At 39.0% G+C, this 15,849-nt stretch overlaps 2 protein-coding genes across 2 annotated transcripts; one reads left to right on the top strand and one right to left on the bottom strand.

Moving 5' to 3' along the window:
- The first annotated feature begins 1,304 nt into the window (after positions 1 to 1,304).
- LOC139944636 (uncharacterized) lies at positions 1,305 to 3,720 on the top strand. Its single transcript, XM_071941697.1, has one exon. It carries the CDS (start codon positions 1,579 to 1,581, stop codon positions 3,103 to 3,105), a length of 1,527 nt encoding a protein of 508 aa, XP_071797798.1. The 5' UTR covers positions 1,305 to 1,578; the 3' UTR covers positions 3,106 to 3,720.
- Positions 3,721 to 9,123: 5,403 nt separating this feature from the next.
- Positions 9,124 to 15,751, bottom strand: LOC139944318 (large ribosomal subunit protein uL3-like). Its single transcript, XM_071941309.1, has 9 exons — positions 15,658 to 15,751; positions 13,542 to 13,734; positions 13,056 to 13,224; positions 12,247 to 12,382; positions 11,591 to 11,777; positions 11,078 to 11,340; positions 10,786 to 10,881; positions 10,195 to 10,314; positions 9,124 to 9,682 (listed from the first exon to the last, which is right to left on the bottom strand). The coding sequence occupies exons 1-9, from the start codon at positions 15,658 to 15,660 to the stop codon at positions 9,635 to 9,637; spliced, it is 1,215 nt and encodes a 404-aa protein (XP_071797410.1). The 5' UTR covers positions 15,661 to 15,751; the 3' UTR covers positions 9,124 to 9,634.
- Positions 15,752 to 15,849: the final 98 nt, after the last annotated feature.

The following is a 15,849-nucleotide window of genomic DNA, read 5'->3' as shown; positions in this document are numbered from 1 at the left end:
ACGAAATTTTACTTCAATCTGTCTGCGACTTTTTTTAATCAACCCGATTGTCAACAACCCGAGAGACGAGTGGTTGCCGAAAGGAAAACAGAAAACAATGATTTGGGGGGATCGGTACTGCATCAAATATCAGCCTTCTAATTTAGGGAAAGCTTGGTGTTTTCAATACCTCAATGTTAACCGAGCAACATTATTTTGTACACGCACCAGGATGATAATCCTTGGCTTGTACTTTGTAGAGCGGCGAATGGGATGAGAGACGATGGGGACGCGCCTTTTTTGGGACAGCGAAAGGGTAGGTCGAGTTTAGATTGGAGCTATAAAGTAGTATCTGCAATGGACTCCGAAACATTCCCCCCAAAACGGTGCCGATCACAAAGATGACCTGCTGTGGGGCGGGGCTGGGGCGGGGGGGGGGAGACACTCGCCGTGGATGCTGAGCCGCACCCTCTCCCAAAATAAGTGCGTGTTTTATTATGTAACAGTGCAGGGAATCAACCAAGACCAGTTATTTGGGCATACATTGTCAGTAATTTAATCAAGACAACATTATGATGATGATGAAGAAACTCATTCAGAAAAAGGGTGTCAGTCGCCGTTATTTCGGTAGACCATAACATCCAGTAGTCTCATATAACTTGGCTGTCCTTGCATCTCACAGGTTTATCTCACAGCACATTCACTAATTAATTATTTTCCCCCTCTTCCCATTGCCCTTTGTGTTTCCATCTCCTTGTGGTCAAACCAGCCTCCCCCTCTTTTGTCCCCCCCTCTCTTTTGCCTCGCCCCCCCCCCTATTAATTGTTTATAGGCCTACCCGATACCCCTTGCTTTTTCTGCATGCTTCACTGCCGATACTTTAGTTACCTGTTAATATTTGTTGAGTTGTCATTTAGCCTTCGAGAAAGGCTCAGATAGGGTCGAAACGTCAGGCCAAAAACTATTTTTTGCGGTTTAACTTTTGATAAAATTAATTACACCATAAATGAAACCAATAACATACGTTTTGTTATTCAAGCAGTTAAAAAGAGTATAAAATAATAAACAAAGTATCGAGTCAGTAACAAAATTTATTGCATTTTTTTTGTAAATTTTATAAAATTATATCACAGAAGCCTGTGTTTGGGCATCCTATGTGGGCATTGAGTCGTTAACAAAGGCACTTTGCCTAACACGGGTTTACTGTTATGTGTAAATCATCCATTTGGACTATGATCTTTACAATAAGTTATTGATTTCCAATGGATTTGTGTTCGAAGTGTACATAGAAACAGCCACCCATTATGCTTCATGTACAAGAAAGAGGCGGTAGATATTGCCACGGCAGGGCTTGGACCGCTGCCGTGTGTATGTAAGCCAAACGATAATAACTTGGACTCAGCACAAACAGATACCCGGACAACCGAGCAAGCATTTTTTGGTCGATACATCCATGACAGTCTCTTCTAGAGTAGGATTTTAGGCTCATTCAAAGCTCGTTAATGAAAGAGTAAGTTATCATCATGGTGTGGCATATAGAAATGTGCTAACTCAGTCCCTCATCGCTGTGTCATCAATGTGATGTAAACTTGAAGCAGGATGACCGAGAGAGTGATCGACGCAGTCTTATCACTACGATACCAGCAACTGGACGCACTCCTGCGCAAAAATGTCTCGGTCAATACACGGAACAGGCTAGGTCAAACTCCCCTCATGGTGTCATGTTATATCTCAAATGAAGAAAAGAGCTACCGAATGTTCAAACATCTTCTCAGGAAAGGTGCTGATATACTGGAAACAGACGACAAGCGAACTAGTGTGTTCCAACACGCGTGTAAGCAAGGCAGAGAGCAGATTGCTAAGTGTATCATTCGGAAGATGAGTGTAGTGGCTGTAGACCTAGGTGGTAAGAACCTAGAAGGCCGAACTCCGCTCTTTGATGCTGTGACTAGTGGTAATGAGAGTCTTGTTAGATTCATTGTGAGACTGATGAGGAAACGATCTCTCACAGTGGATACACCAGACCATTCTGGTGTGACTCCACTTATACAGGCCTACAAAATGGGACTCGTTGTAATTGCTCAAGTGTTAGAGAAAGATGGGAAAGCCAATCCAAGAATTTGTGACACAGAACGACACATGAACTCCCACGAATGGGCCGAAGAGGCCGCCCAAAAGCGGCTCCGTGCTCTGGCACTTCACAAGGAACGCACGAAGGAGCAACGAATGATTTATCCCCATTTTGATCACCGTAAACCACCATTTTCATCGCATAAGAGTTCGTCACTTCCAGAGATAAAACCTCAATGGGAATGGGCCTCGATTAATACAAAACCCGATATTATTGGTGGATACACCTGGAACGATGACTCCCAACGAATAGCAGATCGCAATTACAATAGCTCTATCGTTGAAGAGTCTTTGCAAATGAGCTCCGGTAATAAAGATCCTAACTCTTTAAGCAAGTCTCTAGACTCGGCTATGACGCTGCTTGAGCTTACGTCAAAGACAAGCAATAAAATACACTTTGCAAAGAACTTTGTATCAAGCCATTTTGACAAATCAAAGATAGGTGAGTATGGCAATTTAACGGATGTCAACTCATTGCTCACAATCTACTCAAGTCAGTGCGGCAGCGCCTTCAGACAACCCGCCAAGCCACCACCGGAACCGAAACCCGTCTTAGAAAAACCCACTCTCTACGAGAAAAAGGTATCAACACTTGCCTACATCATGGGGCATGGTCCACGAAGAGTTAAAGATCGAAGACACTACAAAAGAAGTCGCAAGAGGTCCGTTAAAAGCACGGGGCTACATCAGAAAAGCAGAAAATGCAGTGCAAGCTCGTCATCAGATTCGGCTACTGGGAAGTTGAGTGTCTCCCGTGTGAGTAATTTAAAAGTCAACGATGGAACTCACAACAGACGTTCACAAAATGGTAAAGTGATAACAAAAGTGGACCAGGATCGAGCAAATCTCGGTAAACTCAAACGACAATCAAAGTCGGTTTACGATTCGCAGAAACTGAGTGTACCTGAAAATGAGCATAGATATAACAAGTCAGTAGCACCGAGTCTCAAACGAGATTCGTTACCAAACATAAGAGTCACTGCACCATCGGCATAATGCCTGCATCAAGTGTCGATCACTGCTTTGGCGGGGTGCACTTTTGGTAATAACTCAACGAGTCATAATGATCATAAAAACTTACTTGGTAAAGGGCACTGGAGAGCAAGATATTACAAAACAGTGTTAGAATTGACCCCTTTGAATTAATCGAGTTTAAAGGATTTGGGTACTTTTTCGAAATGTCCACAGATTTACATAAAAGTTACAGGGTTTGAAGATAATGATAGTGGAAAGCTTCCCTTCAAATATTACTTACTGGGGTGCTGTAGTTTTTGAGAAATGAGTAAAACAATGTCATGAAAATACGTTTTTACATGGTCATAATTTTCGTCTCATGAGACGAAAATTATTTTCTTGATATTGTTTTACTCATTTCCCCAAATCTACAGCACCTCAGCACGTAATATTTTCAGGGAAGCTTTCTACTATCATTATCTTCAAACTGTTTAAAGTCACTTGGAAATATAATTTTTTTCTTTCAAACATAAGAGTATATGCTTACGAACAATAAAACAATTTTTTTAGTGATTGTTTGTCACGATTTATATGTTTGAAAAATATTTAAAGTTGTTTGGGGGCTAACTCCGCCTACCCCTTTTGTGACGTCAATCGAGGCAGAAGTGCCTGCAATGCGTATAGTAAACACACGTGTAAAGTACATGTACGTCCAAGTCGTGAGTTGGTATGTTTCATAAAGTGTTTTTCTGCATTCAGCATCAATACACCTGGTCGGCATTGCCGGAAAAAATCCCCAAAAATCTTTTTTTGAAACGTACAAACTCACGACTTGGTCCGTACATGTACTTTGCAACTGTGTTTACTCTACGCATTACAGGCAAAGTCTGCCTCGATTGACGTCACGAACAGCGCCCTCTCGGGTCGGGGTCTACTCTTAAATTTGTAAATAACATAAGAACTGATTTTTTAAAACCTTAGTTAATTGTTTATTCACATTCCACTCATTAAACACATATATTAGTGACAAAAGCTTTATTTTGAAAAAATACCACTTCCAGGTGACTTTAAGTTTGGTGTAAATCTGTGGCCATTGCGTTTTGCCCTACAAAAAGTACATAGACCCTTTAAAGAAAATGGTGATTTTTCACTGGGCCCAGATATTTACAGGTTTGTTATTTTATGCATATTGTGATACCACCAAGTGAGGATGAGGTGGATTATAAAAAGAGTAAAGACTAGTCTTATCTCGCGTTAGGGCGAGTTACTCGTCCTAACTTAGGACTATAGACATTATGTTTTGTATAACTCTTAGGACTAGTCCTAACTCTTTGTGAAATCGAACCCTGGTCTTTGACTAAAAAGAACCAAAAATATACCCGGCTCAGGAAGGCCTTCGTTATAAACTTAAAGGTATAGACAGTGGACACCTTTGGTAATTGTCAAAGACCAGTATTCTCGCTTAGTATATCCCAACATAATTATGCATCAAATAAAACAATCTGTAAAACAATATTTGTCATCAAAGTTGCAAGAGAAGTTGCACCATTTGCATGCTTTTATGCATGAAAAGGGGCTCTTGAGTGGGAGATTAACTTTTTCTCAAAAACTATACGTTACTTCAGAGGGAACCGTTTCTTACAATGTTTTGTACATCAACAATCTCCATATTTTGTTACCAAGTAAGTTGTTATGCTATAATTGTTTTGAGTTTTTACCAATAGTTTGCAGTGCATTTAATACTTATAATGATACAAATGTCGTTAACAAAAATGCGTTTCAATCTGGAAAAAAATTCAACAAATAAATGTTTTACTTTGTATATTAACGTTTCACTTGCCTAAGAATGCTTTATGTATTCTGTAAACAATTATTATGTGTCATTCCTTTAGTTTAATTTTTGGGGCGCGTATTACGGTCGCATAATTTTTGGGTGATGCATTTAGGGGCGTGGCGTTTTTGTTTTGTATTGTGGTTTTTTAGTTGATGTAATTTTATTGTTAACCAAATGCCATTAGTCTGTGACTTTTTATTTGGTCTTGTATTTTTATATGAAAATAAACCAATTTTGAATTTGAATTGAATTGAATGTTGTGGGGGTATTTGTTTGTTTGTAATTTGCTTGTTTGTTTTTGTTGCGTAATTTTTAAATTATGAAATATGTTCAATGGCTACAATTATTACATTTACAAAATGTCACACATACAATTCTGATGGTTGATTGTGGAACATATTGTTCATTAATTAGCTCAGACTGATTGTGTAATCTCTAATCCATTATAATAGCATGTTTTACGAGTCTAACATTGCAGACCATTTCCCAACGAAATCGGTCATATCTATTCTCATTAGTTTGAAGCAAGCTATGTTTTTCTCAATACTGTCCCTTCGACATGACATCAATATTGTTTTGCTCATTGCTTTGTTTTGCTTACACATTATTTATTGGACAGGCCCTCTGTGTACCCGCCAGTATATGAGGTTTATGTTTATGAAACTATTTGTGGTGAAGTTGGTTTATTATATAAATCATTACGTCAATATTGTATTTTGTTCGATTTGAACATAATTATTTAAAGTGGGTTTAGATGTAAGGTTTAGGTAGGCTTTCGAGAGAAGGAGAGAGAGAGAGGGGGTGGGGTGGGGGGGGGGGCAAAAAGCGATGACAGTAATAAAAACAATGTTTTAAAATAAAACTTATTAATAAAGTTTGCACATAGTATCCATAACAGACAGAGTGTATAGATCAAACGACTATCCATCGTGCTTTATTTATGGGTTATCCTATATTATTATAGTTGTGTGTACAGTTTTCCCACACAGGTAATTTCGCCTCAAAATTTATTGTTCAAAAGTAAAGAATCAATGTTTGTGTTTTGTTTCTAAAATTGAAATCTGAATCTTAGTAGCTGTGCTGGCCGGGCTACGCCGACACAAGGACGGGCGTTCTGATTAGGGTTGGGCCATGGGGTCGTCATCATAGAATTTATCTCGGAAAGCCGTCTTGCCTGATAGATTAAAACGGAATAGTTTGATAAGTAGACCGTCACCAGCGGGATGATGATTTCTGTGCCTCTGTTTTAAGAATGAATGATCCTAGTTAGAAAACCTCAAAAAGGATCATAAGTTTTTTTCCAGACTGGCTGTATAGATCGTATCGTATATATACGATAGGCCGACTACAATCTTACCGTACTGCATACAACATTCAATCGTTTGACATTGCTCCATGCACAAACATACCCTGCCATAAAGGTAAACAAATGAATAATTATTAATTTTGACGACAATAAAGTTAAACATAATACATAAAGAGATGCTAATATTTTGTATAGTGTTAGCTCTATGGGTGTGTTAATATTAATGAGCTATTTATTGACCCACCGTGCCCCATTAGGCTTTCGTTACTCTTCATAATCTTACAGATCGTTACATGAACAACCGTTTTGAATTCATTGTCATCCATCATGGCTTCTCGGCCACTTTATTTTTGTCCAGTTGAAACAAAAACTCAGAGATGACTGTGAGCAATTGGGCTGTATTTTATTAATCGGCATCTTTACATCTGGAAGTTGATCAGTGCTGAGAGCAGACCATCTGCTTCCACTGCACTGATCAACTATGACATTTACTCGAGTGGTCCACCATGTTACATTAAACACACACGGTGGTATGTGAATGTTGTGTAGACCTAAACATTATGACGATTGAAGTGGCCGGGTAACATTTAAAAAACAAGTGTCATTGATGGAAATAACTTGGAAATATAGCCACTTATAGTTTTACGGGAGTACGGGGTCTTTGTTTGGTTATCACTGTTGCTAAGGAGACAGACGTATTACTGAAAAGGAAACTGTGCAAACGTGAGAAATGACAACATGTGAATGTCAAACGGAGTTATGTTTACTCTTTGTATTAAATCAACAAATTGCAGACACTTCACCTTTTATGGCATTTTTCGTTTAAGCCATTGCCGTTGATATGTGTGCAGATTGTCCATTAAGAATGTTTTGTAAATCAAAAATATCGAGATGAAGAAACTTGAACCCAAACCAAACCAAAAACGGTTAACCCAACGCAACTCGGATCTGCTGGGATTCATCAATTTAACATGCGAAATAAATAATAGGACCTTGTAATACAAAATTGTTTTCAAGACAAGAAGAGGGGCAAACTTACCGAGGTACCTCGTCGGTTTCCACACGTGGAAAAATGTTTTAAGTGAAAAATGATAATGCGACGCGTCATTCTTTTTTATAAGTGCCTCCTTGAACTTACCCCACGAGGTAGATAATTCCCGTCTGATATTATTATGGGCAAAATTATACAATTATGTACATACTCCTGGGCAATTCTATCCAGCCGGACAGTTTTATGCACCGGTGTAACTAAGGTATAAATGTATTCCTGTGGGGGGGGGGGGGGGACACACACACACTCACGGAGAGCACTTGAACAAGGGCGGGTCGTGACCAAAATCTTAGGGAGCAAAGTCTGTCGAAGAGGCATAATTATTGATGAAGGAAACATAACAAGAGCCTTTAGAAATTGAGCTGTAGTGCAGTATCTCAAATGAAGCAGGTAGTTTAAATCAAACTCACGCTCTCACATCTCCATAGTGCACAGCTCCACCATGCAACAGCAGACGATAAGTCATTGCGGACGTTACTAACCGTACTGAAGACGTCTGGTGAAACAAATAATAACTGTCTATTGCAAATGGTATGGCTTGAACTAGTAAGTTATATGCTACCAGTGTTCCAAAAAAGTCGATACAACTTAATATTATTCTTGTATTCATAACAGTATCAAATTTTCAAATGGTTTTACACCACTGGTTTTATGGTGGGCGGGTGCAGAATACCTCACGAGAACCCCAAGAATGACGTTTTGTGGCTGAATTGATTAATCCAGAAACGGGACCCAAATTTTTCCCGAACTTTAGCTGTATAAAGTTGAGAAGATCATTTTGACACCAGCTAAATATCTTCCCCGCATTATTTTTCCCAACAAGTTTATGCTCATCTCTATTAATTAGCACAGTTCTGAAATACCAATACGATGGGGGGTGTATACCCAATCACATCGCCAACAGAGGGCGCAATCACTCTCTGTCGATAGCACGTTTGTTTCATCACTACGAGCCCTTGTCCAAAGAATTCCCGGTTGAACAGGGATTCCATTGTGTAAAAGATAGGCTTGGGGATACGTCAAATAATATCATATTCATAATCAATAAAGTACTCAGAAGTCTCATTAACATTAAAAAATTACTCATCAACTCTTGAACTTTTATCCTCTGCTGAATTTGATATGGGGAGTCCCATCCGAGTTACTCTTCCTCCAAATACAGACAAAACTACAAGGTAGCATTAACCTTTTGAAGTCCCCACACCCCGCCGACAAAAAAGGACATTATTTTCTTCCAGGGCCCAAATTATCTTAAAAACTTGGAAGTCAATAAACATATACATGTACATTGTACATGTACAATGCATACGTTTTTGTTTGCTTAGTAAAAAGTTGGTAGCTTATCGAATGTTTAATTATGTTAGAAATTTGTTTCTCCTGGTTTTTCTTATATAAATGTGTCAAAATAGGGCTCAACTAGCTCCAAGGCACGTGACACCTTTGGTAATTGTTAAAGACCAATCATCTCACTTTGTGCATCTCAAAATTATGCATAGACTAACAAACCTGTTAAAATTTGAACTCAATTGGTCATCAAAGTTGCGAGAGAATAATGGAAGAAATGGCACATAAGTTGTGCTTTCAGATGCTTTATTTTGAGACATCAGCCAGGGTCACAAAATCAATTAATGTTAAAGTGAGGAATTACTTCTTTCTCAAAAATAACGTTACTTCAGAGGGAGCTGTTTCTCACAATGTTTTATACTATCAAAAGCTCTCCATTGCTTGTAAGTTTTTATGCCAACAATTAATTTCAGTAATAACAAATGGTGTCCAGTGCTAACGTCATCTTGGTAGAAAAAGGGGGCCCAGCTATTTCAATGAGTACGACTCTTTAAGCAAAGGCTAAGAAAATACACTATTACGCAATTTTATGATCAGATTGTTTATCTTTATTATTCTCCTTCCGATTGAGGCATCTCTGATGTTACATGTTACATGTTTTTATCATATCATTGAACAAACACTGCAGTCTTTTTTCATTGAGATGAGAAAGTGCACATGAAAAAGCAATCGTTTAAGAAAACCTTGACTTCTGCTAGGCATCAACCCTTACTGACTGTTTCTGACAAATGGTATTCTTAATGAAAGATTGCTTTTTGTCAAATATGAAATGTAATTTTGATCAAACTGGGTAAAACAAGTTATATCAATACTTTTAAATTAGAACAAAATGGAATTAACCATTCTTTTGAATAAACTTGTTGAATGTTGTGCTAGCTTAAATTTAAACACTTTCAAAAGAGGGTGATTTTTCCACTTTATCATGTAATATGCGGCTATACAATAAACAGCAACTAATTTCTTGTGGATGTGAAATGTTGAAAGTGAGAACCTTTGGAAGTATTTAACTGAGTGATGATCAATAAGAATGATATCTTTAAGTGGAGGCTTGCTCTGCCTTGATACGGTCCTTCTTCAGAGGGCCCTGCAATTAGACAAATAGAAAGAATAAATATTAAACATGTAAACACTCCACTCAACGTTGCATTATGATCTGGCATGACTTCCTCTCATTACAGTAATCCAATGAGAATGTAATGTTCCATTCACCCGACGATGAATGACAGTAAGGACAGTTTGAAATGTCTCTACTCAACCCAACCCTGGTTCTTCTCAGAACCAGCACTTCTCCTGCAAGGATTACTACTTCCAACACAATACAAAAATACAAAGCTTCAAATCCTACTTTTTTAGTTGTTGATTCATGTATATCTAGGTGCCTACATCCCTTTTCTGCTGGATTGTAACAGTTATGCAAAACCTCACCAAATCTGTAATAAGACCCAACCTTTTCTCTAGTAATTAACATTTCCTTGGTTTAATGCAACGGTTATTATATGTTGGAAGGTGGTTTTCCAGGCTTAACATAACCTTTTGTGACTTGGGTATAAATATCTTTGCACAAGGCCAAATAAATACAACGCTGTCATCACTTACCATGAAAGCCTTCTTCTCCTCATGAGTTTGGAAGCGTCCGTGACCAAACTTGGAGGTTGTGTCAATGAACTTCAGAGTGATCTTCTCAAGAGCCTTGCGCTTGGTATGGACCAACATAGACTGAAATGGAAACACAATAATACTCAGTAAACTCAAGTTCAAGTCAAATAAGATGTTCTTAGATTAAATGATTTTGTGTGATTAAAAAAGATATGACATCAGAAGGAAGGCAGCATGGATTTTCACCAGTATATGGTCTGAGTGCCAGCGCAAACTGACACAATCCATGATTTTCTCATCATTTACATACTCACACATCAGTTTCTATCTACAACAAACTTACTGAAAACAAGTTGCATTGACTTGGTCTGTTAGCAAGGTTCCTTGCTGTTATCAGCACAGATAAGGCAAAACGTCCTAAGCCAGGTTCATACTTCCTGCGAGTGCTAAGCAAGTTTTGGTGACGCAAATATCGGTACGCGCTCCCCTTCCAATTGTCACGTAAAAATGTTTTGCTACGCACGAAGCATTCGCTGGAGTTATGAATGAACCAGGTTTTACTCATCAAATTAGACAAGGATCACTACTTACTTTACGCAGGGTGACGACGCGCTTCTTGGGACCCATAATACATCCCTTCAGCATCAAGAAGTCATTCTTCACCTCACCATAATGGGGAAAGCCACCCTATAGCAATACAAGCAAATAAACATCATTATAGTCTTTCTCAATAGTTCCATTAAATAACTCATTGACTAGTACCTTTTTAAAAGTAAACAAGCAAATGGATAAAGAAACAAAACAAACTAAATACAAATTGGATGCGTTTGACCGACGTGAAAACCATGAGTCTATCCATAGCCTAATGAATTGATATACATACCATTGGGTTGATGCTCTTATCAGTGATATCATAATCAGTAGAAGCATTGTTCTTGATCAGCTTGCCATCCTTCATGTGGTAACCTTCTCCAATGCGGTAGATCTTCTTGTTAACCTCAGTACGGTGATGGTAGCCTTTCTGACCAGCACGGGCAACACCATAACCAACACGAGCAGGATGCCAGGCACCAATACAGGCTACCTTACGTAGACCTTTGTGGGTCTTACGGGGAAGCTTCTTGGTACCCCATCGAGAGGTCACACCTAGTAGCAGAGAATACAAATACACATGAGAAATTCATCCCATATATAATACAAATATCTCTTCTCATCCTGAGCAGTAGCCAACACACAGTACGGTTACAGTAGGCTTTGATACATCAGAAGGAAGGCAGCATGGATTTTCACCAGTATATGGTCTGAGTGCCAGCGCAAACTGACACAATCCATGATTTTCTCATCATTATCAAGCAAATGACTTTCAAATTGTCATGATAAATGGAAATCAATTTACCCTTGAATCCCTTTCCTTTGGTGACTCCAACGACATCGAGCATCTCATCCTGTGCAAAGACCTCAGTGACTCTAGTCTGCTTCTCCAGGTGTTCCTTGGCCCATTCCACCTTGTCAGCGATGGAACCACCATTCAGTTGAACCTCCATGATATGAGCCTTCTTCTGACGCTGGTTCATCAGTTTCATCTAGTGCAAATATTGTCATAATAATACATTATAAATGTTTCTTCTACATCGTCACATATCACAAATTTTCCAATCTAGTTGTTTGAGATGATAGGTTCTTGCTGTCACTACATACCAAAATCTAGGAAAAATCCCAGTTTGTAACAATTTGCTTCTATTTGCCAAGTCTTTGTATGAATTAAAAGTAAAAATAACTATACAATCTCGATAAAAAATTGCAACAATTACAACAAAGTTAACTGGGCTGAGCATCTCACATTGTCTATGAGACTACTTTATGTCACTAAATTAGAATCAAATACTTGAAAAGATCAAGAAATTTCAGAAAGTGCCCATGGTTACATTATAGAGAACAATACGCTCTGTGCAAGACCGCCATCTCACATGTGTAGATCCAGGCTATATTAACCCAAAGACTTTGTTGAGCAGTGCAAACGCATTGAGTAACGCAAGTGCTATTTATAAATACCTGAGTGTGGACAATGACACGGATGACTTTGCAGTATTTCTTCATGGTCTTCAAGTCCTTCTCAATCTCAGCTTTACCGGCATCATCGGCCCACTTCTTGGAAGCCTTTGTGAAAGCCTTCTTCTTGGAGCGATACCTGAATTATGCACATAATAGGGAAACAAACAAACAAGGGGGGACTACTAAAGGGAAAATAGACTGCTAGGCTCTCATCACGAGTGTCAGACACACATGAGCGGAGAAACCATCATGGTTCATCATAGCCGTTAAGCTAAGAGCGGAACCAAAGGGTTGGAATGAATGAAGGGATATACTGGGGTACAGCTCATCAGCAGGGTATACTGAGAGGAACTGTCAATGTTGATTTACTCTCATCAACCAAGGCTGAGAGGAGAGTGCTCAATTGTTAGGCATTGCAATTACTGGAAGTGATTAATCAAATATATCGTACTACTCAGGTTGTATTTCAAAATTACAATCAGGGGTTGCTCCTCACTTTTTTTTTTCAACTGGCCAGCAGGACCATTTGGCTTGATTTTTTACTGGGCTACCAAGTTTGTTTTACTGGTCTGTCAATTAAAAAAATAATTTAAAACTGTTGTATACCAATTGATAAATATCATGATTTCTGATCGTCGCTATTTCAATATGAATTGCAATGTCAAGTCAACGTCAAGTTCAGCTGGTCCGCCTTGGTTTCCACTGGCATTTGGCCAGCGTTAAGGTCGTTTGCTTCAATACATGGTTTGTAAATCATTTAATCAGATGAAACTATTTGTTGATATTTTGTATGGAATGAGTGAACATACCAGTTCTTGTAGAAGCGTCGCTTGCATTCATCACTGAGATGCTCAGCCCAAACCACCTTAAGTGATCGCATCCCTCGTGGAGTCTCAATGTATCCAACTACACCAACCACCACAATAGGAGGTGTCTCCACAATGGTCACTCCCTCAACAACTTCCTTCTTGTTCATTTCTACCAACAAAACGTATTGAAGACCATTAATATCCATCCACTTTCAAACCAATACTACACCATTGGCATCAGATGAATGAAATTTACACAAGTCAGGCACCTTTTCACAGTGAAACTGTTTCCCCCCCCCCCCCCCAACAATCAATGTTTGCATTGATCATTTAATCAATAAAGGGACCAAACTAAAACACCACCACCAGGAATAATTTCAAATGTCTACTGCCAACCAACGAAGTCAGATCTATACAAAAGCATAAACTATACATGTTTGTCTTGATTTGAGGAGAATGGTTTGAAAATGGGCAAGTCCTACTCACTTGATCCTGGCCGATCTACCTGGCGCACAATGTGAGACATACCAGCCTTGTAACCCATAAAGGCAGTCAGATGAACTGGTTTAGATGGGTCATCCTTAGGGAAAGCCTTCACTTTACCACGATGGCGTCTACTGCGCTTCCTTGGCAGAAAGCTCAGTGACCCGTGGCGGGGAGCAGAGAACTTGCGGTGAGACTGTCAAGATTAAACAACGAAATATAGTTATTACCACAAAATATTGCAAACAGGCTAAACTGTGCATAATCTGTAGATAGGAAAAAAGTTGTACAAAAGATACAGATATTATAATTTCAATTCCCGTAGCAGTTTTGGTGAATGATGATAGGCCTTGCCCACTTGCTAAGTGAGACATCTGTACTGTAGCCATTGTGCTCGCACAGGGTACCAGTATTTTGTGGTTCCCAGACGCGTGGACATGTGTTTTGTTAGATGCGCTAACGTAACCCTCCTCCCGACAGGCCGGAGGGTTACGAGATAGATTCGAGCGAAAACGGTTAATTTTGGTCCAACACGTACAATTTCGACAGCTAGTCACCAGATTTTCCCAATTTTTACCAACAAAATAATGCGTTTGCAAAGCGATGCGACAGGTTCAAAATATGAACCTGGGAATTCGCTCCGGGATATGGTAAGTTTTTGTCAATTTTTCTTTGAAATATTTCCTAAATGGTGTTTTGAGCATTATGGCAGGCTGCATTAGACATTGCGGATTAAGTTTGTACCCTCAGGATTTGTGTCATGATTTTTGAAAGTGGTAAAAGTGGGGAAAATCTGGTGACTAGCTGTCAAAATTGTACGTGTTGGACCAGATTAACCATTTTGCTCGAAACTATCTCGTAACCCTCCGGCCTCGGGAGGAGGGTTACGTTATCGCAACTAGTGTTTTGTACATTAAGCACGGATCGCGTTTCTTTTTTTTCTACAGATAATGGGTTAGTCACCCACATTCGTCTTGGAATAACAATATATCAATGATCCAGACCGAAAATGCACCGCACATCCGTGCACAGCAAGAAAACGGTTCTAGATAGGCATGAAGAGATGGATGGTCCAGCGAATTGCTCAAAAATCATCACTTTTTAGCCGAAAAATTTCAGCGAGTACAATTTCATGCTTGGTGTTACATCTTATACATGTGGAGAGGCCAGTTGGCAGTTTTGAGGGTAATTCATTGGGTATTTCCGTCATTTTGGGGCATTTTAGGTGCGACATCCATGAAAATGTTGCTTTACCTCAGACTCAAAATATGATTTCGCTGGGGCGCTAGTATGACAGATAATGTCAAAATTTTGAAAAAAGGAATAGTGTTGAACCAGATTGTCATTCGAGAGAATCTTGTAACCCTCCAGCCTGGCTGCCGTCGGGAGGGGGGGGGGTGGTTACGTTATCGCAACTATCATTAGTGACATCATAATCTTATAAAATACACGCCAAAATGGCGTCGGTAAGCAAACGTCATCGACTTTTGATAGAAGTAATTCAGACGAAATTGAAACCTTTTTTTCTTTAAAAATTATTTCTATAAATGTCACTCATTTATTAAGCATCCAAATCACCCAGGTCAAAAGTAAGACTTGAGATAAGTTAGCACTTTTAATTGATTAAACCGCCGACCCGCCCTTGGTGAGTGCTCCTCAATCATGCTTCAATCAACCATAATCAACCAACGCAAACGGTTCGGTAAATGTCAGCATGGTCGGCTAAATCATGGAGGTCCAGACGTTCAGCCAAGGATTCAGAGATGGCCACAAAAGTGGGGGAAAGTTTCCGCATACTACCCTGTGCCTGTCATCACTTTTTCATTCGTTGTGAAAAAAAGTGGAGGCAGTGGTGAGGGGATACGGAAATCTAAAAAAAACAAAAACCCCTATGATGTATAGATACGTCTAGTGAAATGATCATAATTAATGGTTCACGCATGTCGTTTTAATTTACAGAATAACACATTTCAAAATCCTTAACATCAACAAATATTTTACTGTAAGCATAGATTTTTCAACAACATTTCCGTTGAATCAATTGTGAAAATCAGATGGGCCTAAAATATATCACATTAAACAGATTGAATATTATCCACAGATCAGTTTTCATCATTACCATTTCGGGGCCGAAGGACTTTCAAAGAGACCGAATAGTTGGATACGCCAGCATTTTATAGCGAAATTTAACGTGTAATTACTTAGGATACCAGACTAGTCTGTCGATGACGACACGTGTATATCCTCATTCGTATAATTGCAGTGGACACTAACAAAAACAAACACTATCTTTAAAAGAATTAAACAAAAA

Source organism: Asterias amurensis, chromosome 11 (assembly GCF_032118995.1).
Source record: "Asterias amurensis chromosome 11, ASM3211899v1".
Lineage (NCBI taxonomy): Eukaryota > Metazoa > Echinodermata > Asteroidea > Forcipulatida > Asteriidae > Asterias > Asterias amurensis.
Note: the sequence above shows the minus strand (reverse complement) of the source record. Positions and strands in the feature narration are given on the sequence as shown.

What these genes read in the sequence shown, in the direction of transcription:
- LOC139944318 (XM_071941309.1), bottom strand. An exon ending in ATAAGAGCATCAACCCAATG is followed by an intron (nt 10,882 to 11,077) that starts GTATGTATATCA and finishes GTATTGCTATAG; the next exon opens with GGTGGCTTTCCCCATTATGG. An exon ending in AGGAGAAGAAGGCTTTCATG is followed by an intron (nt 9,683 to 10,194) that starts GTAAGTGATGAC and finishes GTCTAATTGCAG; the next exon opens with GGCCCTCTGAAGAAGGACCG.
- LOC139944636 (XM_071941697.1), top strand. Translation starts at nt 1,579, where the DNA reads ATGACCGAGAGAGTGATCGACGCAGTCTTATCACTACGATACCAGCAA.